The sequence below is a fragment of the Neoarius graeffei genome, chromosome 9, assembly GCF_027579695.1.
Source record: "Neoarius graeffei isolate fNeoGra1 chromosome 9, fNeoGra1.pri, whole genome shotgun sequence".
In the NCBI taxonomy this organism is placed as follows: domain Eukaryota; kingdom Metazoa; phylum Chordata; class Actinopteri; order Siluriformes; family Ariidae; genus Neoarius; species Neoarius graeffei.
Genome location: NC_083577.1, coordinates 72,214,877 through 72,240,062, shown reverse-complemented (window position 1 = coordinate 72,240,062; position 25,186 = coordinate 72,214,877). Strand labels below are relative to the sequence as shown.

General features: G+C 42.5%; 1 protein-coding gene across 1 annotated transcript in view; it reads right to left on the bottom strand.

Annotated features, from left to right (window-relative positions):
• lrp2a (low density lipoprotein receptor-related protein 2a) overlaps window positions 1–24,233 on the bottom strand; it is a 211,697-nt gene extending 187,464 nt beyond the window's left edge. Inside the window, exons 1-12 of the mRNA XM_060930575.1 lie at window positions 24,170–24,233; window positions 23,627–23,740; window positions 20,455–20,577; window positions 20,107–20,223; window positions 14,775–14,885; window positions 14,461–14,574; window positions 14,249–14,365; window positions 10,595–10,738; window positions 8,831–8,950; window positions 8,437–8,565; window positions 3,549–3,718; window positions 1,848–2,071 (exon numbers count right to left, since the gene is read on the bottom strand). Of these exons, the coding sequence (XP_060786558.1) occupies window positions 1,848–2,071; window positions 3,549–3,718; window positions 8,437–8,565; window positions 8,831–8,950; window positions 10,595–10,738; window positions 14,249–14,365; window positions 14,461–14,574; window positions 14,775–14,885; window positions 20,107–20,223; window positions 20,455–20,577; window positions 23,627–23,740; window positions 24,170–24,233 (1,547 nt within the window). The remainder of the gene's footprint in view (window positions 1–1,847; window positions 2,072–3,548; window positions 3,719–8,436; window positions 8,566–8,830; window positions 8,951–10,594; window positions 10,739–14,248; window positions 14,366–14,460; window positions 14,575–14,774; window positions 14,886–20,106; window positions 20,224–20,454; window positions 20,578–23,626; window positions 23,741–24,169) is intronic.
• Window positions 24,234–25,186: the final 953 nt, after the last annotated feature.

Genomic DNA, 25,186 nt, shown 5'->3' with positions numbered 1-25,186 from the left:
TTCCATAAAGAACTTCAAATTTTGATTCGTCTGACCACAGAACAGTTTTCCACTTTGCCACAGTCCATTTTAAATGAGCCTTGGCCCAGAGAAGACGTCTGCGCTTCTGGATCATGTTTAGATACGGCTTCTTCTTTGAACTATAGAGTTTTAGCTGGCAACGGCTGATGGCACAGTGAATTGTGTTCACAGATAATGTTCTCTGGAAATATTCCTGAGCCCATTTTGTGATTTCCAATACAGAAGCATGCCTGTATGTGACGCAGTGCCGTCTAAGGGCCCGAAGATCACGGGCACCCAGTATGGTTTTCCAGCCTTGACCCTTACGCACAGAGATTCTTCCAGATTCTCTGAATCTTTTGATGATATTATGCACTGGAGATGATGATACGTTCAAACTCTTTGCAATTTTACACTGTCAAACTCCTTTCTGATATTGCTCCACTATTTGTCGGCGCAGAATTAGGGGGATTGGTGATCCTCTTCCCATCTTTACTTCTGAGAGCCGCTGCCACTCCAAGATGCTCTTTTTATACCCAGTCATGTTAATGACCTATTGCCAATTGACCTAATGAGTTGCAATGTGGTCCTCCAGCTGTTCCTTTTTTGTACCTTTAACTTTTCCAGCCTCTTATTGCCCCTGTCCCAACTTTTTTGAGATGTGTTGCTGTCATGAAATTTCAAATGAGCCAATATTTGGCATGAAATTTCAAAATGTCTCACTTTCGACATTTGATATGTTGTCTATGTTCTATTGTGAATACAATATCAGTTTTTGAGATTTGTAAATTATTGCATTCCGTTTTTATTTACAATTTGTACTTTGTCCCAACTTTTTTGGAATCGGGGTTGTATTTTAGCTCCATGTAACCAGTATGACATGCAATGCTCTTCAATGCTAGTTGAAAACAAGACTTGGTTGGTCACTACTGGTGTGTCTACAGACCACATATCAGTGCACTCAAAGACACATACTTCAAACACAGTTTGAGCATCGAGGTTTATACAACATATCTTGCCAAGTAAGCTAAAGTGAATCATGTAGCTAGCATAGGAAGTGAAGATTATAAACATTTATGAATGAATATCCTCTCAGAAGAAACTGCTATCAGGTGAGGCCATTTTATCTATCTGGCTAAAATGAGCTAACCTGAAGATTCCATCCATCCATCCATTATCTGTAGCCGCTTATCCTGTCCTACAGGGTCGCAGGCAAGCTGGAGCCTATCCCAGCTGACTACGGGCGAAAGGCGGGGTACACCCTGGACAAGTCACCAGGTCATCGCAGGGCTGACACATAGACACAGACAACCATTCACACTCGCATTCACACCTACGGTCAATTTAGAGTCACCAGTTAACCTAACCTGCATGTCTTTGGACTGTGGGGGAAACCGGAGCACCCGGAGGAAACCCACGCGGCCACGGGGAGAACATGCAAACTCCGCACAGAAAGACCCTCGTCGGCTGCTGGGCTCGAACCCGGGACCTTCTTGCTGTGAGGCGACAGTGCTAACCACTACACTACCGTGCCGCCCAACCTGAAGATTATGAATGTTTTTTGAATAAAACTGAGAAAAGATAATCTCAGAAATTTTAAGGTTAGTGTTAATTAGCTGTAATACGAACCTATTATGAATAAGGTTTTAAAATCCACTCCAAAATCCTGCCAGATTAGTTCATGTCAACTGCGCACATGAAGACTTTCATATAAGGACTCAACGATATGCCTATATTTGCATTTATAGTCTTAAAGGTTTATCCAGTGACTTAGAACCACTCTCATTTCCATATATAGACATACTGGGTAATATTCAGAGTATATTTTAATTTATTTAAATGCTCACCCAACAGTTGGATCTAGTGCCAGTCCTCTTGGATTTCCTAGGTTCTCTGCAATGAGTGTGATGCGATTATTCCCGTCAAAGTCCACCATGTCAATTCTGTTAACACTGGCCTCCACCACATAAAGTTTATTGTTCACCCAGTCCACAGCCAGGTTTTCAGGATAGTCAACTGATACATTTAGGATCACCTGCAAATGTGACCCATCCATGTCCACTGAAAACACCTAGCCCACAAAACAGAGTGATTAAAGTAAACCAGGTAGTTGGTGCTTTGGTTTCTAATATACAGAATAACTAAATAAGTGAGTGATCAGATAAGAAAAATATATATAATTTCAAACCATGACTATGTTAAGATATACGGCATATCCTCTCATTTAATAATCGTGTGTAATACAGTCTGGTTTCTGATTACGCATGCATCATCCAGCTAGCTTATCTGTTCAGTAGCATTTAAGTGGAGCCACAGGAACCGTACTGTGAAACCACTGCCCTACTGATTTCAAGATGGCACTGGTTTCTCAGGGTGGACCACTTGGCATTGTAACAGAAGCCAAGGCACCACTGCTCTTTGTGGTGGAAACCAAACCCGTCCTAGAGAGTAGGATTCTCGGCTGACCCGTTTACCGGAAACATAAGATGTGGAAGAAGTCGCTGTTTTGGCTTGTGCACAGACCCCCTGCCTGGAGCCTGCTACAATCCTGTAGGGTTGGGGGTACTAATCACAGATCCCCACCTCTTGGTATGCCCTCGCTTTTCAGCTCTAAGGCTGGGGTTAAAACCTGAGAGCAGCCAAGAGCTCAAACAAAGCCCTATGAGTCAGCCAAGGAATGCATAAAACAGGCTGGATGCAAACAAATGCTGCACAGCCACTCGCTACGCTCTTAGGTTACATAAAATTGAGCAGAAATATGTAGTTTAGAGCATATCAGAAACCTTGTGGAGATTAGGAAAAGGTGGACTGTGCTGGAGATCAGATCTAGCCACTCTGGCTGGAGCCAAGCAGCTCTGCCATCATTACAGTATTAATAGTATCCACAGGAATCGGTCAAATAATCACTGTCAAGTGGCCAATTTCTGTCGCAACTTGAGTGTATGGACAAACATCAAGCGTGCTGAATTTGAAGAGGGGGTTACATGGGGTACTTTTTCTAAAAAAGCTTTGTTCCAGTAGCCGAGGATTATATAGGGGGTGTTAAAGGGGGAGAAATCACATTGCCACACACATACAGTTTGATGGACTGGTCTTACATTGGAGTTTGGCCAAACAGTGGAGTCTAGCAGTGTGTGTGTGTGTGTGTGCGCACGCTTGGAGGAAGGGGAGAAAGCAATATGTATGTCTGAAGGGGCAGGAATATTGGAACATCAGTGAATATCCAAGGAAGAACAAAAACAACGAAAAGCTTTTTCTCATCAATAAATGTAACACAAATAGCACTTAGCCTGTAAAGGTTAGCACCTCGGGTATCTATTAAATACCACTCATTAAAATGTGCAAACTGAGAAACCCTGTCAGATGCCAGAACTTTAAATGGATTTTCGTGAGATATACAGTGAGATGCATAGCTGCCAACAACGCTGTCTTTGTTAAAAACGACAGCACCATGAGCAGCGTGGCCTGCAGTGTGAAAGGTTCTACCTCAGGAAATTAAAAAGTTTTAAAGAACATTTAAAAGCTTATTTGATTATGGCATTAGTTACCTTGTTTTGGATGGTGTCAGTCCAGAAGACCCTTTGCAACTGGTAATGAAAATCCACTCCCACAGCCACTCCTCTGTTCTCAGAGTGAACCAGGACTCGAGAGCTGTGACCGTGGATATCTCCAATCAGCAAGTCTCGTCCATTAGAAAAGATTAAAGATGCCACTCCAGCTGTAGAGATGCATTTTGAAAACATGTTGTCTCATTGTTTCGGTTTTCTTTTTTTTTCAAGGATAAAGAAAATATTTCCATTTTAAAGAGGTAAATCAGTGATGGCCTGGGACAGGATTTTGCCCAAAGCCAAGTTAAAATACAATAAAAAAAAAAAACAAAACTGAAATGTTGATGTTGTAGCCGAACAGTTTGAGGGATTTTGATATTGTTTTCAGAAGCAGGATCAGTGGAGCACTAAGAACATGTAGTAAAGGAAATTTAAAAAATTCCAGTGTAATCATAAATGGGTTAAGGTGGAGGTGAAATTCAATAGACCAAGCCAAGCTTATTAAAATCAAACAGTGCATTTCTACTCTCACAGTCTCTCAACAGTCTGTTACTTTTTGTCTCAAAATCTGGCCAAATACCTGCTTTGACACAAAAAAAGGCCAATGGAGGGACACTGCAGATGAACAACCACAAACGTTATCAACAAACATGTAAAAGTGTCTAATTTATTTAAATAACTTTTAAAATTATGTTAATATATCTTGCACCAAAACAATCATAATGTTCAATAGTTTGTTTTCTCACTGGAATCCAGCATACATGTATACAAACTGCCAATTAGATTGAAAACCCCAAGATCCTGAAGCTTGTGGCCAGAAACATGTACAAAAATATCAGGCAGAGAATCTGAAGCTGAGAATAACAGGAATTATTTTTTTTGCGGTCCAAATCCTGCGCTCTGACTGGCTGGTGAGCAGGTCCGTATCCTTCGGTACGGACCCCAGTTACGGACCCCGGATACGGACCTCTGGCGGCTCGCTCGTTCACAACAACAGCAAACATAGTAGAATTTTTTGTCAACGTTTATCTTTTTTTTAATAAGATTTATTTATAAGATTATCAAAAATCTTATAAATTTTTGCCAGCATTTCTCAGGAGAATAGCATTAATTTTACAGCATGGATAGCGATAACGACAGTGTTCACAGCGAAAGTGAGTTTTACTACCCTAAAGAAGAAGAAATAAAATAAAACATTTCAGGAGAAAGCTAAAAACCTTTAATTTGCTAACGCCAAGCAAAAACATGGCTGAATCCTGAATGACTCCTATTTGTATAAATAGAGGACTACATAGGCGGCAAAATGTAGTTTTTTTCCTGCCATGGAAGTGCACTTGTATACTGAGGAGGAAGCCATTTGCATTACATTCGTGAATGAGGATTCAGAATAGCATTAATTTTACAGCATGGACAGCGATAATGACAGTGTTCACAGTGAAAGCGAGTTTTACTACCCTGAGGAAGACAAAATAAAATAAAACATTTCAGGAGAAAGCTAAAAACCTCTAACTTGCTAACACCGAGCAAAAACATGGCTGAATCCTGAATGACTCCTATTTGTATAAATAGGGGACTACATAGGCGGCAAAATGCAGTTTTTTTCCTGCCATGGAAGTGCACTTGTATACCGAGGAGGAAGCAATTTGCATTACAGCCATGAATGAGGATTCAAAATGGCGGCTCGCCTCGGCTCGGTTTTCCCTTTTAGGCGCTCTCGTTTTCTGTTAGAATTTGGTAAAGAAAAAAATTAATATATTATTTACCAGCTTAAGGTCGGTCCGTATGGTGAAATACCGTGACCTCGGCCTTGAATACTGACCTCGGCCCAGAGGGCCTCGCTCAGTACTTTCAAGACCTCGGTCACGGTATTTCACGATACGGACCTCCCAGCTGGTAAATAACATATATTTATTCAATCAACATTCACTGGATATGAGCAACTGTGCGCTCTGATTGGCTGCTCTACTACTAGGATATCAGCTCATATACTGTGAGTAGAGAAAAACAAAATGGCGGCGCGTGTTGCTCAACCAACCAAGGATGAAATAAAAACTCTACTCGAAAACAAAACCAGCAAAATATGGAATAAATGTATTTGATGGTAAGAATATAGCTTTTTTTATTTTTCAAGAATTGTTATTATGGGGGCGTCGTGGCTCAGGTGGATAAGGCGCCATACCATAAATCCGGGGACCCGGGTCTGATTCCGACCCGAGGTCATTTCCTGATCCCTCCCCTTCTCTCTCTCCCGCTCATTTTCTGTCCTGTCTCTACACTGTCCTATCCAATAAAGGTGAAAAAAGCCCCCCAAAAAAAAGAATTGTTATTATAGCAATTGCTCCTGTCATTTCGCCGGTTTGTTCACATTCTAAGCGGAAATGATTTTGTCGGACATTTTGTATAACGTTTTTATTTATCGAATTTGCAAAAAATAAAAATAAAAATGCTCTGTTTCTCAAAATCCAGTGAATGTGGATAGAATAAAACAGTTATTCAAAGTCAAAGTCTACTTTATTGTCAATACTGCAATATGTACAGGACATACAGAAGATTGAAACTGCGTTACTCTCAAACCCATGATGCAGCAATAAACATTAAACATTAAATAAACACTAAGCGTAAAATATATGACTAATACACACTAATAGTAAAGATATAAAATGCAAAATATAAAAGTCCCTGATACTGACATCAGAACAATAAAGTGACATAGGCACCTAACAGATTAAAGTCTGTGGGTATGGCTAGTGCACTCAATCTCGTCGTACATGGCTTATAGCCTACTCAGTGCTATGTGCCTCATTGGCTATCAGCTCATGTACGAGTTGATTTCATGGAATAACTGTTAAATATGACTAATCTTAAATTTACTGTGTGGTTTTGAGTGCCTGACAGGAAAAATGGGGGGAAAAAATTAGTAGGAAGAATATATTTGATACAATAACGGTCAGCTAGAGGAACTGCAAAGTATAAGCAATTTCTAAAACAAGTGATATGTCATTCAATCAACTGACAGACAAAGAGATAAATAAGCGTGACTTCAAACAGCAGTGAGGCTGCCTCCATCTGGGTGAACAGATGCATTAGGCATGACTGGTCATGATGCCAACACAGCCAGGATTCAGTCAGGGCTTTGATTTTGCCACTTGCCAGGCCTGTGTTGTTTACTTGCTTCTATTACTTGATACAGACTTTCCACTCTCTAAACTAACTGCATACGCCACAGGAGCCCGGGAAAAAAATAACTCTGGCAGTAAACACATAATCTGGCGTACGTTAGACTTGCTTATTATAGTTTAAGTACATACCTCAAAACACGTAATGAGAATTACATTTTGTTATGAAGAATGTGAATTAAAAAGCACTGGCTCTTGGTCAGCTGCTATTCAGTGCGCTATATAAGCAAAGCCAGCTGAGAAACCAGTCGGCCGCAACGAAGCGCCCAGGAGAAACTGAAGAGGAGCATGGGGCAGACTGCAGGGGGAGGGGTGCTTGCTGAGTACATTTAGACCGAAGGAGAGTAGTCCACATTGTGCAACATTTCACGATCAAAAATCAATACACACCTACCGGTATATATTTTACACACTGTCAGAAATAGGGGTGCAATAGGAGTCCATTTCTGTTCCCCAAGGTACAATCTACACTAATGTACCGACTAGGGCTCATTATTGGACCTCAAGGTAACTATAGGGGTGTTCACACGGCACATATTTGCATCGATGCTGCACCGATGTATTTTGTTGCGATATATCTTACACCGGTGTAAATTTTGCGGAGCGTTCACACGTCACAAACCTGCTTACTAGAGAGAAGCGTGTTAGCACCGGTGCAGCCCCACTTGCGTTCACACGGCAGTTTTTGCGACCGTGCTATACGATAGTAATAATGCGGAAATGAAATATGCGCATGCGTGAAAATGTACTTCCTTTTCCCGCCTTGTTTGTGATTGATATATCGAAAAACCATGGTTTATACTTCTCCAGACAAACTTTCTACGTTGTGGTCTATCAGACACCGTAAAAGGGTAAAAGAGAGAAAGGAAAGGTTGCGCAAGTACAAGAGAGCACGAAAACAACGCATTCTACAATTCATTCGGCAACAAATCGTGCCGTTCATGGCCATGTGGACGGATGTCATGGCATCACCAAGCGCCGGGAAAACAACATGGATGAAGACACGTATGCAATGCCCGTATGTAATCAACTCTCCTCACGCATAGCGAGTCTACCCCTGTAGCGTTCAGACGTCCCATTTTATATCGGTGCTGCCCCGCAAACTAGCATTTACTCTGGAGTAAATTTCTTAAACCACCTCCCGAGCAGGGTTAGATTTGCACCGGTTTAAGCAGCTTTCAGGGGCTACACCGGTATAACTTTGTACTGTGTGAACGCTCTACCGGGGCAGCCCCAGTGCTACACCGGAGTAAAAGTTGCCGTGTGAACACCCCTTATGTGTACCTTTTTAGGACCAAAAAGGTACATAATATATTCTTAAGCAGTATATAAAGGGTACAAATAAGTACCTTAGAGGATACTGATCCAGTGACAAGCTGGTGTACCCCTAAAGTTCTTTAGTATGTACTTTATTTTTTGTCCGTGTATCGACACTAACTACACTCCAGTGGAACCAGGTTGTTATTCTAGGAGAATATGTTTTCAGTTAACAGGTTAAATAGATACCATGAATAAACAAATGCATTGTTTGGAGATAAGTAATGGCTCTGAACTTCAAATGAATTCTCCAACTTCATCCACTTACAGTAATGTGGTTTTTTAAGCCCCACTGACTTTTCTAACAAGCATATAAGCAAGCATATATAAACACTCCCTCTCTCTTTATAATTCATTCGATATTGACATTCAGGTTCAGGTTCAAAGTGACTCACAGGACGTGTTGGCTCTGCAGTATCTGTGCTGCTCTAACACGTAGCCCTCCTTACAGCTGCAGTGATGCGTACCGATCCGATCTTCACACAGCTGATCACACACGCCCCACAACTGGCAGTCATCATAGTCTACTCCGTGAAATAGCACGAAAAAGACACAAGACACAATCAGGATTAGGTGCATGTGGCTTCATCATGCACAAGACTCACAACACATCATAAGATGTTTAGGATTGTATATGGAGCTGGGATAGGCTCCAGCTTGCCTGTGACCCTGTAGAACAGGATAAGCGGCTACAGATAATGGATGGATGGATGAATGGATGGATGGATGGATGGATGGATGGATTGTATATGGCCGTTAGTTAAAAAGTGTTCAGTCTTATATTTTTACCGATGCAGGAGCGGCTGTTATTGATGCTGACTATATAGCCAGATGGACAGGAGCAGGTACCACCCTCAGGAGATGCCACACACCGATGCTCACAGCTCAGAGATGCGCAGCGCCAGATACCTGGAAATCACAGCAAATAAGACGTTAGATCATTTCAATAATAATCTGGCAAACAAGAAACCCCTGAGTTCCATTTTAATAATCCGCTATTTGTCTTAAAGTGCTGATGACACGAACATGACTCTATGCAATTTCTTAAATAAACTATACAACATGGCAAACATGTTAGATTTCTGTTATAATTACGTGAAAAGAAGCTGTTGTTACGCGAATATCCAACTTTTAATTGCACAGTGCAAGAAAACTGGGTCCGTGGCTCGCGGCCATGTTGTGACGTCAGCGGAAGAACACGCTGCGGTTCACTGGCTGTTCTACTCAATGGAAATGGTGCATGAAAACGCTGGTGAACTCTCGGCATATAACACACAAGTGTCACGATAATCACAAAACAGATGCAAATTGTTAAAATACCTAATTTTTAAGCAATCATGTATTGATCTCTCCCGAATAGAATCTATGATAGCCTACCCTCTTTACCCTTTGCCTCTCGTTGCTAGGCGGCAGTTACATGAAAGCCGCAAGCTTTCACAAGTAAATACATGACTGATATCACGCCGACTTTATGATTACATTTATGATTATCATGAATGTGTACTCTATGATGTGTACTCTATGAGCGCTCTGGAGCGAGTCACTTCCAAGATGGCCGCGCAGACCGCATGGTTACTATTTTTAGCATCATGTCGGAGCACTCTATAGCTCTACGTACCTTTATCTTATGTTGTTTCTCAACACATGTTCTGACAGGAGGACTGTCTTTGGAGGAGTCGGCTTGTCCCAGGCGACTGCTGGATCCGGCATAGCTACTAGTAGACCCCCTCCGGAATACTGTAGGCACTGCTGATGGCAGTAACACACGTTTGTGCTGAACTGCACACCCAAGAGATTCCTTTAAGCTGGGAAGGGTGTCAAAACAATCCAAATCGAAGTGTTCAGAGCACAGGACGGATGTTGGTGAGGGCTCCCACTTGTCATGAGTGCGCCTGACTTGCTTCACCCACTTCGCATGCAGCTCGGGATCTCTGGGAAACTTGAATAAACTTACCCCATCCTTGTGGGTTTTGGAGCAAAAACCGGCAACACAACGCAAAGGCATAATAACTATATATATATATATATATATATATATATATATATATATATATATATATATATATATAAAATACTAATAATGACAAACTGAACACCTGCCGCATCAACAACAAACTGGTAAGTTAGGAGGAAGGTTCTTTCGCTGACGTCATATAGCTCCTCCTCCTCTTTCGTCTCCTGGGTGCTGCAGCCCCATCAAATTTGCCCAAATAGCCGCGTTTTTTATCATAACTTGTAAAATAGGTGCCTTCGTGAATTAATACATGGATCATCGGGAATTACTTTTTATGTTATAAAACATCGCCAAAGATGTCAAAAACGTGTCATCAGCACTTTAAAGCATGTTATTCTGAAACTAATATGAAAAGTATCTAAAGGTAACTAAAAGAATGAGGACTGTAGCTCTTGACTACATTTGAGCCTTAAATGCTAGTCACTAACCAATAATGGTATAAAATCTTCCAGCAATAATCTTAATAAAAAATGTTTGCAAAGGCCCAGAATTGAGGGTAGCAGTGGTTCACAATCTTTCTGTTTAGAAAAGTTACTGACTGCAGTTGCGTCCAGCAGTAGAGTTGGTCTCATCTTCCCCATCGGGACAGTGAGGTGTGCCATCACAGAGCTGTTCCATGAGGATACAAACACCAGACGAGGGGCACGCCCATTCACCAGGGTAACACTCATGCTGGACGTTATCTACAAACATGGCACGATAAACTATATCAAATCATTTACCAAAGGACACAATATCAGGAAACACTGTACCTATACACTGTGTTATGAAAATATGTCATGTTTCTTCAAGATTATTTTTTTCTTCAAACCAAAGCTGAAAGCCCTGATCCAAGAGCAGTCAAATGAAACCCGAAGAAAAGACTAAAAAGGTGACATAATTTTGCGCAATATGTACAGAAACAATGTGTGAGGTTTTAAAAATGCCCAGCAGCCTCATCTACATTGGAATAAGAAGCAGCTTGGCATAGTTTCTATTGCCTGGGAAAACACTGCCACTTTAAATCATGTGAAGTAACCACTCTGAAAGGGTCACATGGGAGTTGAGGGTGCTTCACCCAGCCACTCAAAGCACAAGGCTTTCAGCACAGACTGGAGACGTCCTAAAGAGCTCTGGATGGTGGTCTGGAGTATAAATGGCTAAGAAGGGCCCACATTGTACACAGCAGCCATCGCAGTCCATAGCCAAGGGTGTGCAGGTTAACACAACACAATTTCTGTCACAGTCATGTTGTACATATCAAAGTACTGTGTTTATCTCCAGTAATTTTTTTCTTGTTGCTGATATTTACTTATACTGATTATTTCCGCTGACTCCAGATTTACACAATGTTCAGAACAGAATGTTATTAATCAGCCGCATAGATGATTCCAATACAGTGGTGCTTGAAAGTTTGTGAACCCTTTAGAATGTTCTATCTTTCTGCATAAATATGATCTAAAACATCATCAGATTTTCACACAAGTCCTAAAATTAGATAAAGAGAACCCAGTCAAACAAATGAGGCACAAATATTATACTTGGTCATTTATTTATTGAGGAAAATGATCCAATATTACATATCTGTGAGTGGCAAAAGTATATGAACCTTTGCTTTCAGTATCTGGTGTGATCCCCTTGTGCAGCAATAACTACAACTAAACGTTTCCGGTAAACTGTTGATCAGTCCTGCACACCGGCTTGGAGCAATTTTAGCCCGTTCCTCCGTACAGAACAGCTTCAACTCTGGGATGTTGGCGGGTTTCCTCACATGAACTGCTCACTTCAGGTCCTTCCACAACATTTCGATTGGATTAAGGTCAGGACTTTGACTTGGCCGTTCCAAAACATTAACTTTATTCTTCTTTAACCATTCTTTGGTAGAATGACTTGTGTGCTTAGGGTCGTTGTCTTGCTGCATGACCCACCTTCTCTTGAGATTCAGTTCATGGACAGATGTCCTGACATTTTCCTTTAGAATTCGTTGGTATAATTCAGAATTCATTGTTCCATCAATGATGGCAAGCAGTCCTGGCACAGATGCAACAAAACAGGCCCAAACCATGATACTACCACCACCATGTTTCACAGATGGGATAAGGGTCTTATGATGGAATGCAGTGTTTTCCTTTCTCCAAACATAACGCTTCTCATTTAAACCAAAAAGTTCTATTTTGGTCTCATCCGTCCACAAAACATTTTTCCAATAGCATTTTTCAATAGTGATCTTTAGCAAACTGCAGATGAGCAGCAATGTTCTTTTTGGAGAGCAATGGCTTTCTCCTTGCAACCCTGCCATGCACACCATTGTTGTTCAGTGTTCTCCTGATGGTGGACTCATGAACATTAACATTAGCCAATGTGAGAGAGGCCTTCAGTTGCTTAGAAGTTACCCTGGGGTCCTTTGTGACCTCGCCGACTATTACACACCTTGGAGTGATATTTGTTGGTCGCCCACATCTGGGGAGGGTAACAATGGTCTTCAATTTCCTCCACTTGTACACAATCTGTCTGACTGTGGATTGGTGGAGTCCAAACTCTTTAGAGATGGTTTTGTAACCTTTTCCAGTCTGATGAGCATCAACAATGCTTTTTCTGAGGTCCTCAGAAATCTCCTTTGTTCGTGCCATGATACACTTCCACAAACCTGTATTGTGAAGATCAGACTTTGATAGATCCCTGTTCTTTAAATAAAACGGGGTGCCCACTCACACCTGATCGTCATCCCATTGATTGAAAACACCTGACTCTAATTTCACCTTCAAATTAACTGCTAATCCTAGAGGTTCACATACTTTTGCCACTCACAGATATGTAATATTGGATCATTTTCCTCAATAAATAAATGACCAAGTATAATATTTTTGTCTCATTTGTTTAACTGGGTTCTCTTTATCTACTTTTAGGACTTGTGTGAAAATCTGATGATGTTTTAGGTCATATTTATGCAGAAATATAGAAAATTCTAAAGGGTTCACAAACTTTCAAGCACCACTGTACATGCCTGTTGGAAACTGTTAGCTGCTGTTGACTTTAAAGATAATCCCATTATCTAGTGTTACACAAAGAGATTGGGTTCCTTTTTGATTCTGGTTCCTCACCACCATCGCTTCTGGCTTGTTCATTATGGATCTAGATCTACATCCAGATTTCTGTAAAACTGCTTTGTGACAATGTCTATTGTTAAAAGTGCTATGCAAAGAAAATGGTCCTGAATTTAATTGAAAATATAATACACCATCCGTAACATGCATTTAATAAGTCTTTTTTCTAACTTAAACATAAAAGGACATTTATCCAGAAAGTTTAGAAAACGTGTTTGAATAAAAGTGCATTAGGTGACTTACAGGTAAAAATAAAACACTGGAATGCTAATTTTTGCCTTTAAATAGGTGAATATTACTGTTTAACCTCTCCAGTAGTATTTAAAGTATGGAATTATGAACAGGGCGACATGGTGGTGTAGTGGTTAGCGCTGTCACCTCACAGCAAGAAGATCCGGGTTCGAGCCCCGTGGCCGGCGAGGGCCTTTCTGTGCGGAGTTTGCATGTTCTCCCCGTGTCTGCGTGGGTTTCCTCCGGGTGCTCCGGTTTCCCCCACAGTCCAAAGACATGCAGGTTAGGTTAACTGGTGACTCTAAATTGACCGTAAGTGTGAATGTGAGTGTGAATGGTTGTTTGTCTCTACGTGTCAGCCCTGCAATGATCTGGCGACTTGTCCAGGGTGTACCCCGCCTTTCGCCCGTAGTCAGCTGGGATAGGCTCCAGCTTACCCGTGACCCTGCACAGGATAAGCGGTTATGGATAATGGATGGAATTATGAAAAGCTCACGAGACACACTGTGAGCTGGCCTAGTGGTTAGCGTGTCCGCCTCTTGACCGGGAGATCGCGAGTTCTACTCATGGTTGGATCATACCAAAGACCATCATAAAAATGGCACCTACTGCCATCTGGCGAGGCACACTGCAATACAGATGTGAGTAGGGAGTCAAACTCTCATGGTTACCAAAGGACCAGCCCCTTACTGTAACCCTAGCTATAGGTGAGAGGCCAAGGGTTACTGAAATGAAGATCGGCACCACACCCTGTTAGTACTGGGACAGGAGACTGCCTGGGAAGACCAGATCCTAGTGCAGGAGGGACTTTGTCTTTTTCACAAGACACAGTGGTGTCTGAGGGGAAAAAAATGTTTTTCTTTCAAGAAAATCACCTACCACAGCCTCGCTCATCAGCATTGTCTCCACAGTCATCCTCTCCATCGCACAGCCAGACCTGATGTATACAGCGACCACTGGGGCAAGTGAAGTAAGTTCCTCTACACGTAGGGTAAGCTGGAGTGATAGGCCATCACAAACAAACTCAGCAAATAAAGATAAACTTTCATTCCCAATCAGGCATTCCGTTAATGCTACTGCGATGCACTTACTGCAGTTCTGTTCATCACTCTGGTCCCCACAGTCATCATCATGGTCGCAGAGGTATCCCCGTGGTATACACTCTCCGTTATTACATTGAAACTGGCCACTACCACATCTCTGAGCTGCACAAACCAAAGCAGTGCACTTTGCATTCGGTTCCCTGCTATAATGTTTACACAGTGTAATAGCTGTACATTGAAGTAAGTGTTCTGCTTATAACTTCTGCAAATGCTAACTATAAAAAGCGCATAGCAAGTGTATTAATCCAAAAGTGTTGGAATATTGAGGAGAGATGTTTTTCCTGCCAAAGAAGGACACTCACTGCAGTTGGCCTCGTCAGAGCTGTCTCGGCAGTTGAGCACCTGGTCACAGCGCTGGCTCGTGTTATAACATGCCCCACTGGCACACCTCAACTCTGGGCACTCCGGATAGTCTGGAAGAGACAGAAAGAGAGTCCAATTCCAGCCATCACTCATTCGTTCCATTAAATATAATTAGTCTGTAATACAATACAGCTCCTTATGGTGGATAGTGACAAGCCTGCATGTTCCTCCAAAGGAACGATCTCAAGATGTTGAAAACATAACAATACACCCCTACATTCTGTGTATGAAAGCATTTTGCATATTATACATTGCTATAAATATATAGCATGCAGTGGTGGGTGCAAAGAGTTTTGGGATAGTGTCTGAACATAGTTTGTCACTAATCCACCAAGGAATCTGAAATTAAAGGGGAACTGAAGTCATTTTTAAACTTGCTTTATTTCTTAATTAACGTGTTATTCAATTACGTTTTCGGTTTTAGTAACCTTATATCGTGACTCGTATTGGCAACTAATTGCAATTAAATATTATACTTATCAGCCTGGGGTGGCACGGTGGTGTAGTGGTTAGCGCTGTCGCCTCACAGCAAGAAGGTCCGGGTTCGAGCCCCGTGGCCGGCGAGGGCCTTTCTGTGTGGAGTTTGCATGTTCTCCCCGTGTCCGCGTGGGTTTCCTCCGGGTGCTCCGGTTTCCCCCACAGTCCAAAGACATGCAGGTTAGGTTAATTGGTGACTCTAAATTGACCGTAGGTGTGAGTGTGAATGGTTGTCTGTGTCTATGTGTCAGCCCTGTGATGACCTGGCGACTTGTCCAGGGTGTACCCCGCCTTTCGCCTGTAGTCAGCTGGGATAGGCTCCAGCTTGCCTGCAACCCTGTAGAACAGGATAAAGTGGCTAGAGATAATGAGATGAGATGAGACTTATCAGCCTATTCGGTTTTTAGCCGTGTTGAATGTAGTTCGTTTGGTCCATGGCAGATGTCGCTTATCCACGCGATCTTCACGAGACTTGTGCGAGACTTAGAAACGTGAAGTGTCAGCCAGGTGTCCTCAGCATCTTGTGTCACAGTTATTCCACCAAATTAACTGTTTTCCAAACGAAATATTACACAAAAACAAGTTTAAATGATGATTACTGCCTACTTTTTTCAAACTTTCCTGATTGCTATCAAAATAAACAAAACTTCTGGCTTGATTACATCAGCATTCGAAAGAGGGCGCGCGTCTTTTGACAACGTTTGCAGATGTCGGTCACTTTGATTTCCGCTGTACGTTTTACTTCCATCCTAAGATGTCTCGCACAGGTCTCAACGAATCTCGTTTGCGGCCATCGCTTTGACATACCTGGATACCTGGATATCCCCATCATGTTTGACGATGGGGACCTTGTTTCTTCCTCTCATGGCGGCATATGCTCTGTTGCTGAGCACGCTCATCCAGGGCAGCCACTGCCACCTTTTCTCCATTGTATAGGAGGCACCTCCATTTCTTGCGGTCAAGGACAGTAGACTGCCAGACATCATCCATTTGGAAGAGCTTTAGATCTTCTTTGGCGCAGTCTTTCCATCGCTTGTGTGGTCGTCCTCGTTTCCTGGTGCCGTTTGTGAGCTCACCGAAGAGAACTTGTTTTGGAGCACGGTGATCAGGCATGCGGCATACGTGGCCCAACCAACGTAGTCTGTTCTTTCTAATTGCCACTTCAGTAGAAACTGCCTGAGCTCTCTTTCGTGTCTCAACATTGGAAATTTTGTCCTGCCACCTGATACCCAGCAGTTGACGTAGACACCTTTGCTGGAAATGCTCGATCTTGTGGAGATGTCAAACATATGTTGTCCAGGTTTCACTGCTGTATAACAGAGTAGGTGTGATGACTGAATGGTACACAAGAAGTTTTGTTCTCAAGGTGATGCCATTCCTGTTCCAGACCTTTGATCTAAGAGAGTAGAATGCTTGGCTAGCTTTGGACACGCGTTGACAGATCTCCTTGTCAAGCTGACAGTCATCACTCACTGTGCCGCCGAGGTAGCAAAACTTGTGTGCCACAGTTAAGTCCTTGCCCTCCAGGGTCACAGGTGGAGCAGCATCACATTGCTGATGGAAAACTTTGGTTTTTTCCTGGCTGATGGTCAGACCCCATTTCTTGCATGATGTGTTCAGGTTGTCCGTCAGCTGCTGTAAGTCTGTTGTTGTGTGCCGGCCAAAGGCAGCATTGTCTGCATAAAGAAGCTCATCTATTATAGTAGTAGTGGCTTTCTTTGTATGGAGCTGTTTGATGTTAAAAAAGTCACCATCCGTTCTGTATTTGATGCTGATGCCATCGTCTACAGGCAAGTTCTTGGTGGCGTCACACACAACAAAAGCAAAGAAAAGTACAAACAAGGAGGGGGCGAGTATACATCCTTGGCGAAGACCACAGGTAACTTCAAACTCGTCAGTGCTTTTGCTTCCCACTTGGACTGTTGCACGCATGCCATCATGCAAACTTCTAATGATATTCACTATTTTGGGAGGGATGCCTATCTTCCCCAGAAGCTGCCACATGATTTCACGATTGACAGTGTCAAAGGCCTTCACAAGGTCTACAAAAATGATATGGAGCTCTTGTTGTTGTTCCTTGCACTTCTCTTGTAATTGTCTAAGAACAAACATCATGTCTATAGTAGATCTCCCACTCTTAAAACTACATTGGGCTTCTGGAAGATGTTGTTCGATAATTGGCCAGATACGGTTGAGTATAACCTTGGCTACGAGTTTCCCCGCGATTGACAAAAGGGTAATACCATGGTAGTTTCCGCATGTGAGCCTACACTTTTTCTTGAAAAGCTTCACTAATATGCCATCTCTGAAGTCCTGGGGTGTTGTTTCTGATTTCCAGATGTCTTCTAGAAGGGTGTGGAGGCTGGAGATGAGCTCTGGGCCACCATGTTTAAGCACTTCAGCTGGTAAGGCATCAGTGCCAGGGGCTTTACCTGTAGATAGTTGAGTCAAGGCTTTCTCCACTTCGTCCCTTGATGGAATAACTTCGAGCGAATGATCGATTTCTTCTTGTGGAATATCATCGAGGACAGTGAAGTCAGCATTGCTGTGTTGGTTGAGTAGTAATGAGAAGTGTTCTTTCCATCGACACAGAATATCTTCTTTTCAAGTAAGGCGCACACCGTCGGCCGAGTTTATGGGGTCCAGGCCAGTGCTTTTACGACTTGAGGTAAATTTGATACCTTCAAACATCTGCCTAGGATTTTTCTTGTCGGCATGTTCTTCGATCTCAGCAGCTCGTTGTGACCACCAGTTGTTTTTCATCTTGCAAATTTCCCGGTGACATCTATTTCTGGCATCACGATAGCGATTTCTGTTTGCTGGGGTCTCTTGCTACATTAGTGTCTTAAAGGCAGCATGCTTAGAAGCAAGGAGGTCTTTTATTGCCATGTTGTTGTCATCAAACCAATCTTGATGTTTTCTTGTTCTGTAGCCCAGTACTTCTGCCGCAGATGAATAGGTGGTGTCTCTCAGAGTCCGCCATTTTTCCTCGACTGAGCCTTGGAGTGGTTGGAGGGTCTCAGAAAGTTTTTCTGCTAGCTGTTTCTGTATGTCTTCATCGCAGAGGGAGGCATTGTTAAGGCGTTTAGTCTTCTTCTGCAAGCATTTCTGCTTGGAGGCATGAAAGCGTAGATTCAGTCTGGCGCACATCATTTTATGATCTGTCCAGCAGTCAGCACTTCTTCTAACACGGCAGTCAATGATATCGGACTTGTAGTGTTGGCTTACGATGATGTGGTCTATCATGTGCCAGGTCTTTGAGTGCGGATGTTGCCACGTACCTTTATGAATATCAGGGTGTTGGAAGAGAGTGTTGGAAATTGTAAGGCCAAAACGGGCACAAAGCTGCAACAACATCTCTCCTTGCTCGTTACATGCACCGAGACCGTGCGTGCCAAGAATCTCTGGCCACATTTCAGCATCTGAGCCGACTCCAGCGTTGAAATCGCCAACCAGGAAAGTGCGGATGCCTCTTGGGATGTCAGAGAGAGCTTCAGCCAATTGGTCATAGAACTGAGTCTTTTCTTCCAAAGGGCGCATGAAGGTTGGGGCATAGATGCTTATTATAGTGGCGTGACACTTCTTAGTGAGGGCTATATGAGCTGTCATTACCCTGGATGATATTCCTTTCCAGCTTAGAATACAAGATCTAAGTCTTGATTGTATGGCAATAGCAACTCCCTCTTGTTTGGGTTGATCTTCCGAATGGCCAGAGTACAGAAAGTTGTAGTCACCGTCAATGAACTCACCTGTGCTGGGAACTCGGCATTCACTAAGTCCGGCGATGTCAATGTTGAGACGCCTAAGTTCTTCTGCTACCAGAGCTGTGCGTCTCTTGGGTGTTTGTCTGTTGGTGTTGACATTTGATAGCGTTCGTACATTCCACGAGGCCAGTTTGACCTGTGTGTAGATGTTGCGGAGGGTGGGTCTAGATCTATCGGGTCCGAAAGGTCCCTTGGGCTTTGCTCCCGGACCGTCATGCGTGCAAGGTCACGATCCACGCACCCGTCGAGAGGTATGTGTTATTGATGATACAAAGTCTTTAGCGGGTTTACAGTGCCACTTGGATCAGGGTGCTGGCCTGAGTCCAGCGGGCAAGCAGGCTGCCTTCATCCGTGCTTGCGTTCCAGAGCTGGGGGGTGCAGAGGGTGGAAGCATATAGCAGCACAAATCACCTAAGCTGACCCAGTCCTAGCTGGTCATTATTGGGTGGGGTCAGGAGCTGACCTTTGACAAGTACTGACCCAGGCATCTTGGCCGTTGAGAAAAAAACACACGTTTGCTAATCCCTTCCACCCTGAAAGTGAGATGTCCAACACACTATAGGGTTTGGACTGTCTTTAGTCAGGTCTCTCGCCAAGGGCCAAATCCGGCATGGTTGAACCTGCTGAGGGTATGAGGACCCTCGCCGGCATGAGCCCCTTGGGTCCTAGGGACACGCAAGCTACTACACCACAACAAGGTAACAGTCCTTGGTAGTAGCGCTTTGACATATGGACTGATATATTACAGAGCATATTTCAAACACTCATAACTTGCTATAGCAGTGACAAAATAGCTATCAAAAATGCATTCCTATATTTAATAAAATGAGATAAATAGAATTTTGATAATAAAAAATTTGCCTTCAGTTCTCCTTTAACTTCTGACAACAAAAAGCATATTGTGGCCATTTCTGCCAATCATCAAGCCTCTTAATCTTGCAAATTGATTAAAATGCCGCAGGAGCCTGGGATGGTGAAGATGTATCTATCCTCCACCACATGGAAACATGGACACAGATAGTGGACTTACGGCAGTTTCTCTCATCCGCCCCATCTGAACAGTCGGGCAGATGGTCACACCTGTACTCCGCTGGGATGCATGCTCCATTTGTGCAGGTGAACTGTGTACTGGAACAGGTCCTTCCAGCTAAGAAAAGATCAAGCATCACATTTTTAATATATACATTCTGGATGGTCCTCAACTTAGATAACGGAAGGTTTTGATTCTTTCTTATACACATGCACATGGCCAAAGGACATGCCACTTATTTGCCCTTTTGCTTATATAGCCCACACACTGAGGTGATCGTGTTTCACAGGGATGAAGGAAATGACATTCCTTTGCATTAATGAGAAAGTGAAGAAGGGGAGGACGTACGACAGTGCTGTCTCTCATCTGAGCCATCTTCACAATCCTCCTCATCATCACATACCCAGTGGACTGAAATACACTCGCCGTCGCTCAGACACTGGAACTGGCCCGCTTCACAGGTCGATCGGGCTGAGAGAACACAGTAAAGCTGCTTAATTAATTCATGGAAGGAGGTGTAGACAAACCTGCACACAGAGCTTTCACTTCAGGAATTTCATATGAAACTAAAGTTTTGCTTTAAGGCAGCTTCTTCGGTGCCTTTTCTATATATGAGAAAAATTCACGTTATTATTGAGCAGCCTATCAAGCTCCCAGGCTCAAATAAACCAACTTTGTCTTTCAGCTAAATTATTCCAGTGAAAGTGAAGCTAGCAATGCATTTGTTATTGGAGCCCATCCTTATACCACAGTGCTGTTGAATTCTCAGATCAGATCTGATCAGAAGATGGTGATTAATTTTCTATAATAGCATGACTCTGACAGTAGTGTGGCTCAGTATGATAATACAGGGTGTTTCAAAAAATTTGATATCATTTCACAAACTAGGGGATGGCACGGTGGTGTAGTGGTTAACACTGTCGCCTCACAGCAAGAAGGCCCAGGTTCGAGCACAGCAGCCGGCGAGGGCCTTTCTGTGTGGAGTTTGCATGTTCTCCCCGTGTCTGTGTGGGTTTCCTCCGGGTGCTCCGGTTTCCCCCACAGTCCAAAGACATGCAGGTTAGGCTAATTGGTGGCTCTAAATTGACCGAAGGTGTGAATGTGAGCGTGAATGGTTGTTTGTCTCTATGTGTCAGCCCTGTGATGACCTGGCGACTTGTCCAGGGTGTATCCCGCCTCTCACCCATAGTCAGCTGGGATAGGCTCCAGCTTGCCTGCGACCCTGTAAAACAGGATAAGCGGCTAGAGATAATAGATGGGATGTATTTCACAAACTATACATGCACTCAATGATTTTTTCGCACTTGTCATATTATATCACGTCATGGTCACAAACTTCTTCAACTACATTAAAACCTCTTAGTTCAATTTATAAGCAGACAATAAAAGTCATGGACCAGAAGCCTATGAGATGGCATCATTGTGATATTATAAGAAAACATAACCTTTTTAGTTTGAGAATTTCGGAAATTTTTGTAATATTAAAATGGTTTTTAAATGTCTAAACAATCATGTGTCACCACTGTTTTCTGAATTAGCCACTAGGCGTCAGAGTGCTCAGAAGACGATCACACGAGCCCACAGTAGTGGTGATTGTTTCGTCCCAATGTACAAGACCTCTTTTGTACAAGTCTGCTTTCTCCACTAAGGGGGCAAAACTTTGGAACTCTTTACCTATTAATTTAAAACTAGAGACCAATAGTAATATTGTCAACGGAGGACTCAAGAGATGGTTAAAAGCTAAACAACGGTGTTCATATGAATAGCCTATCACTGGTTTACTGTCTGGCCATGTTGCCCTTGCTCAATAGTTTACACGTGTATCTGTTGCTTTGTAATATTTATATTCTATTGTCCCCTTTTCTTTTACTATTATGTCCTTATTGTTATTAATAATATTATTGTCATTAATGTTACTGTTGTTATTATTCTTTTTCTAAGGCCTCCCGTGGACAAGTGTTGAAAATTAGCATGTATGCTAACACACTCAAGCAATACATTTGGTTCGTCCAATGTATTTGTGATGTCCATGTCAAATAAAAGAAATATCTATCAATCTAGCGGCACGGTGGTGTAGTGGTTAGCGCTGTCGCCTCACAGCAAGAAGGTCCGGGTTCGAGCCCTGTGGCCGGAGAGGGCCTTTCTGTGCGGAGTTTGCATGTTGTCCGCGTGGGTTTCCTCCAGGTGCTCCGGTTTCCCCCACAGTCCAAAGACATGCAGGTTAGGTTAACTGGTGGCTCTAAATTGACCGTCGGTGTGAATGGTTGTCTGTGTCTATGTGTCAGCCCTGTGATGACCTGGCGACTTGTCCAGGGTGTACCCCGCCTTTCTCCTGTAGTCAGCTGGGATAGGCTCCAGCTTGCCTGCGACCCTGTAGAAGGATAAAGCGGCTAGAGATAATGAATGAGATGAGATCTATCAATCTAATAACTTTGCCAATTCTCGTTCAATTGACCTCAAATTTTAATAGCATGTGTGGAAACAGGTCAAAATTTTATGCTTAATTTTTTTTTTTTTTTTATCTTTTTAGGTATAGAAATGCCATTCACTGGAAAAGAAAAGGCATTTTGTATGTTAGAGTACGCTCGAACACAGTCGAACAACACTGTGCAACGTGCATTTATGAGATAATTCTCTAAAAATGCACCAACTGCAATGCAGATTTGGACACGGCATAAAAAGTTCAAAGAGGAAGGCTGTGTGTGCAGGGCAAAAGGATCTGGACGACCACCAGCATCAGAAGAGACGGTCGAGCGGGTTCGCGAATATTGAAAATTTGTGAAATCGTTCATGGAATCCACATACTTTTGGATTTCTCGTTCAAATTTTGAGGAATAAATCTTATATTGCTCAACATTAAGCCTGTTCAGTTTCATTTGCCTAGACTATGTAGTTTCTGGGATATTTACATCTCAAATAATATCACATTTTTTGAAACACCCTGTATTGCTCATAACCGCATATATTGTCAGTCAGGCAGTAAGACTCTTTAAAACAAAGGACTTTTCTGACTTTTTGTTTTCTCATGAACTCAACAAGCTTCATTTTTTTTTCCTTCAAGAGACAGAAAAAGAGAGGCTGGTGATGGATCAGTTTTTATAGCTGCTATTAGATAAGTGATAACCAAAAACAAACTCGTTTTAACAAACTTGCTCCACATCATTAAATGTAACTATAAACTCAAAAAGGACAATGTGTCATTCTTTAATACAACTAAAATTAAAAAATAAAAAAACAGTGTCGGTAAATTGCTGGGGTAGAACAGGAATGAAACACTTTGGGTGTTCTGTTATTGGAAAAAAAATCAACAACTGTGGGGTGGTAACAGTACCTCTGCTTCACATCAGGCCACAACGCAACACTGTACTGTTGATTATTTTCCGATAATAGCACACCCATTGTGTTTTCTAACTTACTTATCGCCTTTATATAAGGCCAAGATACTGTATCTGCACTGCATCACTTGTTATACTGACGGTTTGTAATATCCGGGAAGCGTAAGTGTGAGAGAGTTACTCACGGCAGCCGATCTCATCTGAATCATCTGCGCAGTCTGCAGTGCCATCGCAGCGCCAGCTTGCTGGGATGCATTTACCTGTGCCACAGCGGAACTGACCAACTTCACAACTTTGACCTGCACAGACATTAAAATACACATTGGTTCCAACCCAGGTTTCTTTTATCAATTTCCACAAAAAAATATTGACTCACTGTGAAAAGACAATAAGATGCAACAAACAAAATATTCTGTTTTGTACTCTGCATACAAGCCAACCGAAATCAGCACACCCCGATATCAAGACTCTTCCCATTATCATACATTCACAAAATGGATAGCACTCTTCGCTCCTCTAATGAAAACACAGAAACGTACGTTAAGTGGACAGAGAGTTGAAGGTTGCTATTGATGAAGCATGCAGTTAAGAGCATTGACAGGCAGCGGAGCAAAGCGTGCCAGCCAAACGGCCGACACTCACACAGCCCTCGCTGTTCTCTTCCCAATCCCTCCTTTTGAACTCTGTCTGTGAGTGGCATCTCGAGAGATAAGGTACCACCCTTCTACCTTCCCTGCTGCGCTCTGCGAGATATCGACTGGGGCAGCATAGTTCAACCAAGGAGGCCTCCATCAGAGCCCCTGGAAAAAAGCACTGCGTGATTTTGATTGTCTCTCACTGACACTCTGATTAATGGTGCATGCTGTTCCTTGTCAGGAACGTAATTGGGATAAATAGTGGTACCGGATGGTACCACAGCCCTTACACCCAAATTCCAAAAGCTGAAGGGAGATGTAAGTTGAAGAAAGGTGGGTAAAGGCAGGGGCTGGTGTGTGAATGACTCTTATCACTGGCTACCTTTAAAAAGGCTCTTTCTGCCTCTGATCATAAAATTACTATTAATTTAGGGCTTTACAAAGCTTCAGCTCAATTCTTTGAGTTGACAGTTTCATACTGGGAGAGAGAAATCTTTTTGTCTTGTGAATTAAATCACCCAATATCCATTTCATAACGCCAAGACTGAAACATTTTCTATAAGAGCACAGTTATGACAATAGTATTGGCTGTAATTCAAATGAAAGGTTTATATTAATGCACTCATTCTAATATGAAACTGTTTCTACGCCAAGAAACAACTCATTCGCAGGGAGTTGCGTACCACATGATCTACATAATCTATTAATTAACATTTACAGACGTCTCAAGTGTCAGCAATTTTTCTGCCATGGAAAGGACTTCAGGACAGAGGACTTTGTGCTTTCTGGGTCCTTGGTAACATGACAAGCAACATTTATTAACTTCAAAAGAGGACAAAAAAGAGAGGCTGCTTAATTAGAGCACTGTTAGAAAGTAAGCAATACCAGGAACTAACTTGTCTCACGGACATTCCACAACATTAAATGGAACAATAAAAGGCCACAAAGCAAAAATAAATGCAATCATTGGTAATTCACTGTGGTATAAGTGGAATAAAACACTGCGGGACATGCTGCTATTGGAAAACAAAAAGACAGAGTTATCTATATCGCCCGCCCTATATACTAACTATAGACCAAGTTTCAAGTTATTATTTGTCACATTTTTCA